The sequence below is a fragment of the Panthera pardus genome, unplaced genomic scaffold (genome assembly GCF_024362965.1).
Source record: "Panthera pardus isolate Hobbes unplaced genomic scaffold, ASM2436296v1 HiC_scaffold_18, whole genome shotgun sequence".
NCBI lineage: Eukaryota > Metazoa > Chordata > Mammalia > Carnivora > Felidae > Panthera > Panthera pardus.
In genome coordinates this window covers 34,020,148-34,034,169 of record NW_026526743.1, presented here as the reverse complement: position 1 = coordinate 34,034,169, position 14,022 = coordinate 34,020,148, and the positions used below count along the sequence as shown (strand labels likewise).

The 14,022-nt window shown below is 53.0% G+C and overlaps 1 protein-coding gene across 11 annotated transcripts in view; it reads right to left on the bottom strand.

The window, feature by feature from the left end:
- The window catches only part of NLRC5 (NLR family CARD domain containing 5), an 85,948-nt gene that overhangs the window by 27,005 nt on the left and 44,921 nt on the right, over positions 1–14,022 (bottom strand). For all 11 annotated transcript variants that reach the window (XM_019455869.2, XM_053906126.1, XM_053906128.1 and 8 more), the window contains 10 exons: positions 13,806–13,895; positions 11,669–11,737; positions 10,822–10,890; positions 9,281–9,364; positions 8,767–8,850; positions 7,159–7,248; positions 6,363–6,407; positions 5,407–5,496; positions 4,421–4,504; positions 325–408 (listed from right to left, as the gene is read on the bottom strand). In XM_019455869.2, coding sequence (XP_019311414.2) covers positions 325–408; positions 4,421–4,504; positions 5,407–5,496; positions 6,363–6,407; positions 7,159–7,248; positions 8,767–8,850; positions 9,281–9,364; positions 10,822–10,890; positions 11,669–11,737; positions 13,806–13,895 — 789 coding nt within the window. The remainder of the gene's footprint in view (positions 1–324; positions 409–4,420; positions 4,505–5,406; positions 5,497–6,362; positions 6,408–7,158; positions 7,249–8,766; positions 8,851–9,280; positions 9,365–10,821; positions 10,891–11,668; positions 11,738–13,805; positions 13,896–14,022) is intronic.

Genomic DNA, 14,022 nt, shown 5'->3' with positions numbered 1-14,022 from the left:
TTGTGGGCAAGACATACAAGAGCCCATTTGTCACAGACTTTCCGTTCTTCAAGGCGCCTGTAGAAGAAGGCGTCTTGTTTGAGTCCCGACCCTGCAGGAGGGGTCGGGAAATATTAGTCCCATTTGTCAGATGAGGAACGGCAGGCCCAGAGTGGTCAAATAACTCCCCCGCCCCACCAAGGTTAGCAGGGTATTAGTGACGAGCTCCCGGTTGTGGCAGATAAAATGAAAGAGCCCAAGAGAAGGAGCGGCAGGCAAGGAGGGGGATGGCTTTGGAACCCAAGCCCTCAGGCCAGGCCAGGGCAACGGGGAAACCAGTCTTACTGCAGCAGGCTTAGCTGGGGGAGCCGGGGCAAGTGGTTCAGCAGGGTCTCCAGGCTCTGGTCACTCAGGACCTCACAGGACAACCTGTGAAACAAAGCATCTGAATGAGGTGGGGAGCCGTGGGGAAAGCTAGGAGCACTCCCTCACAGCCAGAGCCTTCCGGAGAGGGGTTCCCCAACGCGCTCCCTCCAAATGCTGGGCCCTTGAGGTATCATTGAGGCGGGAGGAAAAGGAAAGTCACAGAAGTTTGGAAAATGCTGGCTAAGCCAAATTCAATAGTTTCCTTTGCTGCAGGACATCTCAGAGTTTGAATATGCTGCTGTGCATCGTGAATTTCCATGGAGCTCTAACGCTTTCTCCCACATGTTGTGGACTAGCGGGATTATTATTTCGAGGGCCATGAAGATTGGTGCTCGGCGGAAGACACGTGTTAAGAAGAGAATGCCCCCTTAACCCGTGGTAAAGTAATAGTGGAAGGTCAGGCCTGCAGCACGTCGGCAAAGGATCTGAGATGCCTGGGTCTCTGTCAAAACCGGACCGAACAGCTGATCATTGTCAGGATAATTTGTCGCCACCAGGTCCGCTTAGAGGAAATGCTAGGTACCCACCCTTTGGGGTCTGCTCTGGCTACAGGACTCGGGCAAACAGGGTGTCTAAGTGCCCTGGGATTTACATAGCCTCCCCAGGTCTATGTCTGTCCCTTCTCTCCTCTGTCCCTGTTCCTTTGTGCCCTGCAGACCGCTTTTTCCTCTCACTGGGCCCTCCAGGGGCCTGGCCCAAGCCGCTGCATTATTTGCTGGTTGGGAGCTACCGTGGGAGAGGCAGCCTCTGATTCTGGAGCTGGAGCCTCAGGGCCAAACCTCTGCCAGGGTCCAGGCACCTCTACACCCTCTGTCCCAGGATAGGGCCAAGGGCTCCAAGCATTGGCAGAATAGGGGGTCTTCACAAAAGGCGGGTCCATCTGCAACCCCCGCCCCCCGCCCCACACACATGGTTTCTCACCAGGCCCCAAATACATGGTGTTGTGGCTTCTGGTTGGGCCAATGTGGACTTTACACACTTTTTTTTTTAGGCAATAGAAATGTTACCCATCACAACATCTCACATGGAATACTGAAACGTTCACAAAGTAGACGTAACGTGGTAGAATCTGGGGAGGGGGCCGGAACCCATCACCTTCCCTGGCATCCAAATTGCTGGTGTTCGGCATTAAGTACCTTGATAACAATATTCTCATACGTGGTCCTAGCACTCTACAGCTGGCAAAGCGCTTTCATGCTATAATCTCATTTTTCCAGCCACAGCTGGGGGGTGGGGGTGCTTAGACCCTCATCTGTGCTCAGACCACCGCCTGAGATAGTTTACATTGTCTCCCACTATGGCGGGTGAGCCTCAGCAGGCAGTGATGTCCAGCCATGCTTTGCTCCCTCCAGGGCCTGGTCCGGTGCCTGGTATACAGCAGGTGCTTAACAGTGAAATAACGGAAGGGTGCTTTTTGCAGTACTGGCCGCAGTGCTATAAAAAACACCACCAGCAGCAGCCTGGATGTCTGTCTACACTCTAGAGAGGGGTGGTTGAATCGCCTGTGGCATATCCAAACTGTGGAGGGTTAATATTAAAAGGCATAAGTGTAAAAAATAGAAGGTACAGATATACAAATGTTACATAAAAACGCATTAGAAATGATCAGGATGATTAAAAATTCATGGGCTACTCCATGATTTTAATATGCCATATAGTAATGTTAATATTTTAGGTCTGATAATGGTTTTGTGGTTATACAAAAAAATAAACAGTACTCACTTTTCAGTTTCGCATACTGAAATAACTACAGATGCAGTTGTAAGGTGTCTGGGAATCACTTCGAAATAACGTCTGTGTGCGTATGTGTGTTGGGGCCGTGATGTGATAATTATTGAGGCAGGTGGAAGGGACTGAGGGCCCACTACAATATTCGCTCTACTTTTTTTTTTTTTGAGAGAGAGAGAGGGCGCTAGTGAGTGAGGGGCGGGGGCCGGGGGGGGGGGGGGGAGAGAGAGAGAGAGAGAGAGAGAGAGAGAGAGAGAGAGAATCCCATGAGGGGCAGAGGAGGTGGCTGGAGAGACAAAGAGAAACGGGGCTCACCAAAAGCCAGGGCTGGAACTTACCCGACACAGGGCTCAAACTGTCAAACTGTGAGATCATGACCTGAGCCAAAGTCAGATACTTAACAACTGAGCCACCCAGGTGTCCCTTATTCATTCTATTTTTATATATGTTTGAAAGTTCCCATTACAGAAGTGTGTGTGTGTGTGTGTGTGTGTGTGTGTGTGTGTGTGTGTGTGTGTTTAATAAAAAAGTAACTTCACAGTAGGGAAATCAGACAAATGGTATCTCGGCCAGGTGGTCAAGGTCAACATCAACAGTGCTAAGTCAAGTCCATAGCATGCACCTCTGAGACACGACAAGAAGGATGCTTCACTTCTGTGGTCTTCTTCCCCCCAAACCCATAACCCCAGTTCATCCGTGAGAAAAACATCAGAAAAAACCAAATTGAGGGGCATTTCACAAACCATGTCACCAGTACTCCTCAAGGCTGTCAAAGTCATGAAAAATGAAGACTAAGAAACTGTCACAGACCAGATAGACTAAGGACATTGACTAACTGCATTGTGGGATCTTGGGCAGGATTCTGGATCAGAGAAAGGGCCTTCGTAGAAAACTGGTGACATCCCAATCAAGCCTGGGGTGCAGTTAACAGTCCTGTAGCAAGGTTGATTTCTCAGTTGTGACAAATGTACCATGACAAGTGATATAAACAGCAGGGGCAGTGGGTGGAGGAATTCTCTGGACCAGCTTTGCAACTCTTCTGGAAATCAAGTCTTAAGCTATTCTAAAATAAATGGTTTATTAAAGTGTTTACTGGCGGGGCGCCTGGGCGGCTCGGTCGGTTGAGTGACCGACTTCGGTTCAGGTCATGATCTCACGGTTTGTGAGTTTGAGCCCCGTGTCAAACTGACCACTCAGAGCCTGGAGCCTGCTTCAGATTCTGTGTCTCCCTCTCCCTCTGCCCCTCCCCCACTCATGCTCTGTCTCTCTCTGTCTCAGAAATAAATAAACATTAAAAAAAATTTTTTTAAAAAGTTTACTGGCTCCATATTCCAGGAAAGCCACGATGTACTGTCACGAGACAAAAGCTCATCGCAGAGACGTTACACGGTAAGATCCTGTGTCGGTTAACAATGTCAAAACCCCCTTGTTCTGTGTCCATAAGCATTTGCACACGGAGAAAGGCATGGAGAGACGGATACCAGGTGATGAACATGGATGAGCCTGCTGCGAGGGTCAGAGATGGGGGTGGGAAAGTAGGCACAGAGACCGTAGTGAGTGGGAGAATCATGTCAGTGAAGCTGTCGAATGCAGTGGGTCTGTGACCGCAGACAGGTAACGACGGAACATGCACACGGATGAGGAGTGGAGGGTCCCGGGGACAAAGGACAGCACTGACTAGATGAGGAGAGGGGTGTATTTAGGTGAGGCAGGCTTGTCTTGGATTTCTTTACTTTAAGGTAATTACTGTCAGAAGATGACAACGATGAGGACCAAAGGAAAGGCCGAGCATCTCTGCAGATGACAAAGCTGAGGCACAGGGAGTTAGAGCCATTTGCCCAAAGTCACCCAGCCTGGAGGTGGCTGGGCCGGGACTCCTTTGATTCTAAGGTCCAGTCTCTGGTCACAGACCCCAGTGTTCTGGGGTGGGTGAGCTGCTAACCGGGAGAGGGAGGCCCAGAGGAGGGGCCTTCAGAGGTGATCTGCTTTAGCCATGGAGGCAGCCCGGGGGGTGGGCAGGGCTCCAGGGATGGAGGGAGCAGATCGGGGCTCCCAGGAGCCCGGGGTCGAGCAGATGGGGAAAGGGAAGCAGCCTCTCCCAGGAGGAGGGGCAAGGTGCCCTGTGGGACACAAGGAGCCTTCTACCAATAGGTCAGGGGCAGGCAGGGCTACAGGGTCTGGTGGGAAGGGACCAGCAAGGACTCACCTCTAGCCAGGATACCCCCACCCCCACCCACGGGGCAGATGCCCACATGGTGTCCTCTAGGGCTGCGTCCTCCTTACTTACTTGACTTCCAGAGGCCCCGGGCACTTCTCCAGAGTCTCACAGAGGTGGGTGAGGCTCAGGGGCTCCAGCAGACACTGCCGGAGGCTGAAAGGGAGCAGTGGGTGGGGCAGGCGTCAGAGAGGACCCAGGGCCCTTCTGCAGCCCCAGGGCCCTCCCCTTCTCCCTCTGCCCCTCCTCCTCCACCTCTAGGCTGCAGGAGCCTTCCCTTTCAGGGCATGCCCTGCACTCCAAGTGTCCCCTATAGCCCGATCCCCACCACTCAGTGACAGTAAAGGACCCCAAGTGCCTAGCTGCCCTTGCTCAGTTCCAAGGCCTCCCCACTGCCACTGCTCTTGCCTGAGTCCAGGCCACCTGGACCACTTTAATACCCTCGAACTCCCCTCTGGCCTCCATGTAATCCTTCTCCACCTGCCAGTATCTTATCTCTTAAATGCAAATCTGACCATGCCTCTCAGGAGCTTAAGTCCCCTGTGGCTCCCTATTACTCTTATGCTAAAAGCAAAAGGCCTTTTCCATGGCCTCACTTGCCTTCGCTCACCTCCACTTGCCCTGTATATGTCCCAGCCACACTGACATGCTTCCCAAGAACCAAGCTTTCCCTCCTCGGGGCTTTTGCCCAAGTTGACCCATCTGCCTGGGACACCCCTCCCCACTCTTCCGCTGGATAACCCTGTTTGGGCCCCAGCTGAGGTGGCTCTCTTCCTAGGTGAGGAAAGCAAGGCCCAGAGAGGGGAGGGGCCCAGCCATGGTCACACAGCCCCCCGAGGCAGAGCTGGGAAGTCTTCTGAGAAAACAACAATGTGGTGTCTTTTCTCAAGGGAGAAGTCTGGGCCCAGCAGCCCCCCTCACCAGCCTTCATACTGGCCCTCTTTCTCTTCCCTCAAACTCCCTCTCCCCCAGCCCTAGCTCCCTTTAGCCTCTCCTCACTCCCTGACCCTTCACCCCTATCATGGTTACCCCCAAATAAGAAGTGGGTAAGACAGTACCAGATGCTCCTGGGGATGCAGCGCTGATCAAACGCGGAGAACCGGGCTCCCGCTGGGAACTCTGGCAAAGGTCCACCAGCCAACTGATCCCTTGGGGTGGGGAGACCGTTTTGAGAGGGAAGTTCAAATCGTGCACATTGGAAGAAAGACTCAGAAGTCAGGGCTGCAGGGGGCCTAGGGACAACCAAGGCCCGCACTGCACAGATGGGGAAACTGAGGCCCATGAAAGGGAGACCAGAGTGAGAAAAGCCAGCAGCTTACACATGGTCCAGGTGGCAGCACCTGACTAGGTCAGGGGGAGCCAGGAGGGAGCCCCTCCTCTCTCTGATCACCAGTGCGGCATTCACGGACTTCACCTTCCTGTGCCTCCATTCTTTAGGCTTCAAGAACCCAGAGTCCCCAGAAACGGAGACCTGGGCCCAGGACGTACGACCACCCGGGCCCACATCAGGCCGCCCCGGGGCTTGCCAACCTCCCACGAGAGCCCAGGGTGCCCGGCCCCACTAGGGGGCAGCCAGAAATATCTGCGCAGAACCAACTGTCCTTCCTTGTTTACTGCAAAGGTGGGGAGACTTTGTCGAGCACCAACGGTTCTTGGCTTCTCAAATGCCATACTCACACAAGGTCAGAAGTCTGCAGAAATCTGCAAATGTCTCCAGGGATGAAGCCTCGCTGCCCTCCCTCCCCCTCGGCAGCCCTGTGCCAACGCCTGCTCTGGGCTGTAACACCACCACCGTGGCCTCCCTCCCCAACCGCACTGCCTCCTTCCAAGAGAGACCTCAGCGGCCGATGACCACAAACCTACTGACACAGGGGTACAGGCGCAGAAGTGGTGCCACACCTGCGTGGGTTACTCTAGGGCTAAAGGCATGGGGCTGGGGTGGGGGGCACCCGGAAGAAATGGGGACCGGGGGGAGAGGGGAGCCCACACTACCCCCGCAGCTCTCCCTCCTCACCTGCCTCTTCTGTCACCTCTCAGGACGACGTGCTGGCTCTCAGAGCTGCAGAGAGAGAGGAGGCATCAGTCTGACTGAGACCGGGCGGCCTGGTCAAGGAGCGCCTGGAGAGAGGTCCACTTTTTCAGCAAATACGACGATACGTATACTAAGCATAACTACACTGATGAGGGCACATCCAAGGTGCACCACTGACACGACTCCCTTTTATTCTCGCAGTGCCGCTGTGAGGTAAGCAGGGATTCTTACCTCTCTTTGACAGATGAGGGAACAGGTATGGAGAGGCTCAGCGACGTGCTCAAATCTGCACAGCATGTAAGTGGTGAGCCTGGGTTTGCACCTGATCTGTCTGTGCTCACACCTCCCGCTCTTGGGAGGGGAAAGGGGAGGGCTGGGCAGACCTCACCGAAACCACGGCTCCTCTGCATGGCCTGGCTGGGTGACTTCCCTCCTATATTTTCATCAGCTCCAGAGACCCCACGAGGGAGCGCTCAATGGCCGCCAGGGAGCTCCCAGTTTCCGTAAAAGTCTCCCAGGATAATCCAGAGAGTGAGCAAGGGAGAGCTGATGGATTGTGTCCCATGGCAAATTTGGAGAGATGTGACAGTCCCAGGGCGACATTCATTCATCCGTCCATTCACTCATTCGGCAGACATCTAGCACACGCTCGCTGGACCTGGGACCATGCAGGGCCCCGAGGAAGCTGCACTGCGATCGTGACAGACAAGGAAGTGCGGTGGGAGCTGATGGCCTGTGCGGTCAGAGGGCGGAGCGGGGGGCCCAGAGGCACACTCACTTGACTTCCAGGTGGAAAAGCCACTGCAGAGTTGAGAAGCACTGGGTCAAAATGAACACCGAATCCAGGGACAAGCCGTTCTCACTGAGGCTGGAGAATCATAGGGGTGACATTAACAGAGCTCACCCAAGACTCAAAACCTCCCTGTTTGTGGTGAGAACCCGGGGCAGGGGAGAGCTGTCCCTGAGTCCAGACGACAGAGCTCACTGAACCCCAAACGGTCGGAGGGTGCCTCTTCTAACTCCCTATTGTACAGACGGGGAAACTGAGGCCCAGAGAGCGGCAAGGTCTTGCCCAAGGTTATGAGACACGTCAGTGACAAAGCTGAGAATACAAGTCTGGTTCCCTGGGTCTGTGATAAATCTGGGGAGTGCTTTCAGGCCGGAGTTGTGCCTCAATTTCCCCACCTGGTAAAAGAAGGGCGGTGCCCAGTGCCAAATGAAAATGCAGGGGTTCCTGTTCAAAAGGCAGGAGCAGAGCTTTTCCTTTCTTTTGGGTCTGTCAATCTGTCACGGTGTTTTTCTATCTGCCGTTTAACGTCGCACTCCTCTGGCACGGGTACTGGTAGATGAGTGTGGACTCTCATGGGTCTGGGGTCAGAGTATTTCACAGTATGGAGGAGGTCACATGGAAATTTGCACCCATCTACATATAATTTGCCTGCAGTGGTGAGGCCTACCTCCCCACCCACATGCAGGCCCAGAACAGGAACAGAGGCCACCCCTTCTTCCCAGATCCCACAGCAAGACAGCAGGGAGGGCCCTCAGGCCACAGCACTCATTCTAAAGTTGTAGACAAAACCAGAGCCAGCCCCTCTTATAGTTTAGGTGTTAACTGGGAACCAGGGGCCCAGAGAAGTGAGGTAACTTGCCTCAGGTCACACAGAGAACTAATAGTTGTGAGCTCTCCCCAGGGACTCCTCTCACTGTAGCCCAGAAGAGCTCAGGAGGAGGAGATGGGTATGTGGGAGCCTAAAACACAGGGGTCTTTTAGCATCCAGAAACTCTAGTCTGTTGCAGGCAAAGTCCTGGGGCTCCTGGCCTCTTTCTAGGGCATCCCTCCCATACTGAACATCTTCCCTCTTTCTGCTCTCCAGCTTCCCTGGGCACCCTGATTGGGTATCCTGTCTGCCACAAATCCTCCCTGCCTACCAGCTTGTTGCCTGTCAACAGCCCCTCCCTACACCCCAGGGCCAGCATGGCCGCCAGTCATAGGCTAACTAATCATTAGGTGACACTTCAGCCATGCTCGACCAGGTGACCTGGGCCTCCCAGAGAGGCTGTGCAGAGACACAAAGACAGGTTCAAGAAACAGAACCTTAAGTCAGCAGCTGGATCACTGAGTCACAGAGGCCAGTCTCTGTTAATGAGAGTCACAGCGTAAGTACCCTTTTTGAGCACTTACCATGTGCCACGGACTGGACTAGGTTACTGACTTTCATTTTCTGATTTAATCTTTACAATAACGCAGGAGGGAATGAGATGGGACACAGAACACACCCCCACACACACACTCTCTCACTCTCTCTCTCTCTTTCTCTCTCTCTCCCTCCCTCCTTCCTTCTGATGAGGACAAGCCTCAAGAGGCTTTGCCTAGTTAGCTACTCACTTCAAGGACTGTAGAGTGCCCAACCCTGGGAGCAGCTGAGCCAGCTGGGCCGCGCCTTCGTCCCCCAGAGCGTTGCCTGAGAAGCTGGGAGGGCAGAGGGGAGAAGAGGTTAATGCAGGATCGGATTGGGGCTGGTAGGAGCTTTGTCTCTCCACTCCGGTCACTCAGTCACTTAGCTTCTCCTGAAACTGGGACACCACCCTGAGCTGCCAGGCCGGATCTCAGAAGGTCCCACATGGGTCAGCTGCAGTTTCCCCCAGGGCTCCTATCCTGAGGTCTGTGATGCTGGGGAGTCAAGAATGGACTTCAGAGGGGGTCGTATGTGGGGACCTGTATTTTAGGGGGAAGGGGTAACCCCTCGCCAGTTTCTCTAAGGGGTTCCTGATTGCAGGAAGGAAAGACTGCCGATCTGAATCTTAAAGAATCAAAACAAAACCCAGCACGCTGACACCCACTGCCTGATGGGCCCCTCGGGCCCCTCCCCCCCCCCCACCTTCCAACAGCAAGCACTCACTCAAGGTGACTGAGGCGACAGCTTCCTCCCAGTGCCCTGCAGAGCTGTGCTAGGTGCTTGGCTTGCAAGCCACAGTGTGTCAGCCTGCAGAGGGGGAAGCACAGCCCTGCGGTGTCTGCCTCTTTGAACAGAGGTAACAGTGGCCACCACCCCCACACACATAGGAGAGGCTTTCAGGAGAGGGACGGGGACGCATCTGGGATCCAGACAGAGGGACCAACGCACACCACACACATCAGACATGCCACACATGCGGCATCTGCCGCATAAGGCAGTAGAAAGCCAGAGACAGTAAGAGACACAGGGAGGCAAGCAGACTAAGATGGAGAGACACTAAGATGAGAGACAGAGGAAACAGATGCAGAGATACACGTGCACACGCACCTACACACCCATGCACATGCAGGCATGTGCACACACACATGCATACACATGCACACGCACACACATGCACACACGCACGCACATGCACACACACAAGTATGCACACACGCACATGTATGCACACACATGCACACACATGTACAAACACGCACATACACGCACAAACATGTGCGTGCACACACATGCACGCACACACACATGCATACACATGCACACACGTGCACACGTGCGCATTGCATTACAAACATGCACACACATGCACGCACACACATGCATACACATGCACATGGACACACACATGCATGTACACGCACACACATGCACACATGTGTACACACGCATGCACATACACACATGCATGCACACGCATATGCATGCACATACGTACATACGCATGCACACGCACACACATATGCACACACACGCACATGCATGTACAAACGTGCACGCAAACATGCGCATGCACGCACATGCACATGCACACACGTGCATACACATGCATGTACACACATGCACACACACGTACACACATGCATATGCACGCATGCATATGCACACACAAACATGCACATACACGCAACATGTGCATGCACACACATGCACGTGCGCACATATGCACACATATGCACATGCATGCACACACACATATGCAGGTGCACATACACACACAGTGCCAGGAGAGAACAGACAGACAATGAAAGAAAAGGCAGCAAAGACAGAGAAACAGGAAATATAAGAGAAATAAGAAGCAACAGACACAGGGAGAATCAGATGGACCTAGAATAAGAGAGAAGTCCAGAAGAATATTGACAGGAGCCCTGTGGGGGCTGAGTTAAGTCCCAGGATGAGGAAGGAAGGGGCCACATGTCCCTATTCTCTCCATCCAGAGTCCCTGCAACTCATCAGCTGCTGGAGGTCAGGGGAGCTAAGAGGAGTGGGGGCTCCCAGGGAGGGAAGGTAACTGAGGGGCTGCCTCATGAGCCCTGGATGGGATGGACTGGGCAGGGGAGGTGGGCAGGGAAGCCAGGCCACAACTCCTGGATACAACAGGTCGTGTCTTCCAGGGAGCACCTGAGGCCAGAGGCCTGGGGACAGGCTTCGAGCGGAGAAAGGGATGAGCCTCGAGCCACAGCCAGGCCTGCAGGCCAGCACCGTACCTGATCCTTGTGGAGTGCGGGGGCAGCTCACAGGGCATCTGCCGCATAAGGCCGTCATGGAGTGCAGCCCTGGAGGGACACACACCAAGGCCAGGCTGAGCAAACTCCTCAGCCACTATCTCCAAGCCCACCCTCAGCCTCACCTCCCGCCATTCAGTCTCTACACGAGGCCCGGGGACAGCCAGACCTCGGTTCCACTTGGGCTTCTTGGCTTCCAGGCTGCGTGACGTGGGACAAATCACGTAGCCTTTCGCTGGGACAACGCATGTGAACTGCCTGAATGTGCTGCTTGCTGCATGCACATCATAGTAAGTGCTCAGCTAACCTTGGCTGTTAGTATCATTAATCTCAACAACATCATTAGTGCCTTCAGAGATGTCAGCCTAGACATCTTACATAAGACATTGTAGGAGACACTGAGGGGCCAAGAGCTGAGTCTCTGCCCGTATGTTGGGCTGGGATAATCCAGGCACCTTGTAGGCGGCAAACTTCCTCTAAGGGGTCCTCATGCCAGAGGGAGCCAGAAGTTCTGACCAAAATCAGAGCTATAGACCAAGCAATCCGCAGTCCTTGGGTTTAGGCTGAAGGACCCCAGGCTCTGGTGCTCTGCTGTGTGGCTATCCCATCCCCACCCCAGTACGCCATTCTGTGTCACGGGGCAAAGGGGAGGCAGTCTGTCCTTTGACACTCCCTCTCAGGGCTGCCTCCCTTGCTGAGTCTGTCGGCTTCTTAATCCTTCGTGAATCTGTCAAGGTTCCCTGGCAGCTGAGTGATGTTGTCCAGCTGTGGAGGCCAGGGAGGATCCGGCCCTGGCTAAGGATGTGGCCAGGGTGAGGCTGGGCCCTACCTCTCCTGCATCCCTCCCTGTTCCTCCTGCTCCAGGGCAAACGTGAGGACCACCGTTTTGCGCAGCAGGCTGCAGAGAGAAGAGAGAAGGGGACAAGAGGCTTACAGGGGGTCCTTGTGTCATTTTATAACCTCGCCTGGAGGGACCTAGAAGGTGTCCCCTCCCACCTGTAGCTGCAGCTACTTGCTGTTACTTCCTGAGTTTCTGGGCTTCTGAAGTCTTTCTACAACAGAGATTTTGCAAACTGATTAAGCCCCATTTCCTGACAAATCCTTCAAAGAAAGCCTCAGTTCTGCTTTCTCTCTGGTGTGGGCCTCAGGTTGAAACCCTCCTCCCTCTACTATGTTTTCAGAGCATGCTTGGTCGAGGGCACTCACCCCAGCACAGCGGGGTCACTGCCAGGTCCGGGACAGGCACCGACATTCCACCCGAGGCTGTAACTTACAGCAGGAGCATCCCTAACCTCACCTGTATAAACTACAAGCTAAATACACATTTCTCATTGCAGAGGTCATACTTCTTCTGAGTGGAGAACTTACAAACTTTACTAAAGTAGGAAAGAAATAAAGAAAACCACCAACCATCTTTTCTACCTATCAATGACCGCTGATAATACTTGGGAGTGGGTTCTCCAAGTCTTTTGTTTTTTTGTTTGTCTGTTTTATTATTTTTTTTAAGTTTATTTCTTTTGAGAGCGCAAGCAGGGGAGGGACAGAGAGAAAGAGAGAGAGAGAGACAGAGACAGAGAGAGAGACAGAGAGAGAGAGAGAGAGAGAGAGAGAGAGAGAATCCCAAGCAGGCTCCACACTGTCAGCACAGAGCCTGACACAGGGCTCAAACCCATAAACCATGAGATCATGACGTGAGCTGAAACCAAGAGTCAGACGCTTAACCCACTAAGCCACCCAGGAGCCCCCCCTTTTTTATATGCAATTAATGTTCCTTCTTTTTTGCCTTTTTTTTTTTAAATGAGATTAACTTACAGATTCTCTTTTGAAAGCTCAGTTTTTAAAGGCACAGGTGAAGCCAAGGTGACAAAATATTGATAATTATTGGTGGAAGCTGGGGTGTTCATGGCATCATTCCTTCTACCTTTTGAGTATGTTTGAAAAGCCTTACTGTAAAAGCAATGAATCAAAATTTTTGTTTATTTAATATGCCACAGTCAGCTCTCCATGCTATAATTGTACCTATACCACTATTTTTCATTGAGTTTTTCTCTCTGAAGATAACTTAGTTTACTTACCTAATATTCAACTGTTACACATTTAAAGTACATTCATTTTTTTCCTATATAACCAATGCTGAGGTGAACATCCCTGCATCTAAATGTGTTTGTACCAGCAATATGATTTCTTTACTATAAATTTCTAGCAATAAAGAGCATCATTTGGAATGAGCTAAGGATCCCTTATCAGATCATTATATACAGTGAACCAAGGTCTCTTAATCTCTCGTTTGGGTTAATTGGCGTCTCTCTCCTCCTCAAAGGAGGGACCACCCTACTCAGTGAAGAGCCCTTCTGGGTGGGGACTGTGTTGACTGTGTTAGCATCTGTCCTCAGCATCTAAGACTGAATACTGAGACTTACAGAAATAAGGTTGGGCCATGTCTTGGGTCAAGTTCCCTAGAAGCAGAGCCTGAGCCTATGAATGGGGCAGTGGCTCAAGTGTCACCTGATGATCACTTGTGTGCGTGATGTACTAAGGGCCTGCTCTCAGGAGGAACTGGGAAGGGAAGGGAAGCAGAACAGAGCAAGTCCTCAGCCTGATCCCACAGGGAGCTCTGGAGCGTGAATGGCGCCAAAAGTTTGTCCCACCTGAGGCCAGAGGGCTGGAGAGTGATATCTCTGCCTCTGTCATTGGCCACTCCTGGCTGGGGGAATTGGGAGGGTTACCTCCCAGGCATCGCTGGCTCCTATCAGCCCAGGATAGTTTCCCGGAGAAGGTATAAGCTGTGAGTAGCCAACACCCAGAGGAGCTGGGAAAAGAGCGTTTAGGCGCGGCAGCACATTCTACAGGTCCCAAAGGCCTGGGACCAGAAAGAATTCTAAGGACTGAGAGAGGATGATGGGAGAGTCCCAGAGCTCTAGGCTGGAGGTAGGAGTGGGTAACAGTGGTCCACTGGGAGTTCCTACCTGATGTGTAACTCTGCGAGGGTCTGGCACATGCTCACTGCACTCAGGACACCATACACCCCATCCACAGACAGCCCGTTGTCGCTGAGGCTGTGGAGAGGAGGGACAAGGTGGCAATCAGCCGGCAGCCGAAGTCCTCAGCCCTAGACCGCTCTGGTCCCCTCCTCCTGGCACAGTAGGCTTGCTGACTGCCACCCTTGGGATGTCCCGGATCCTT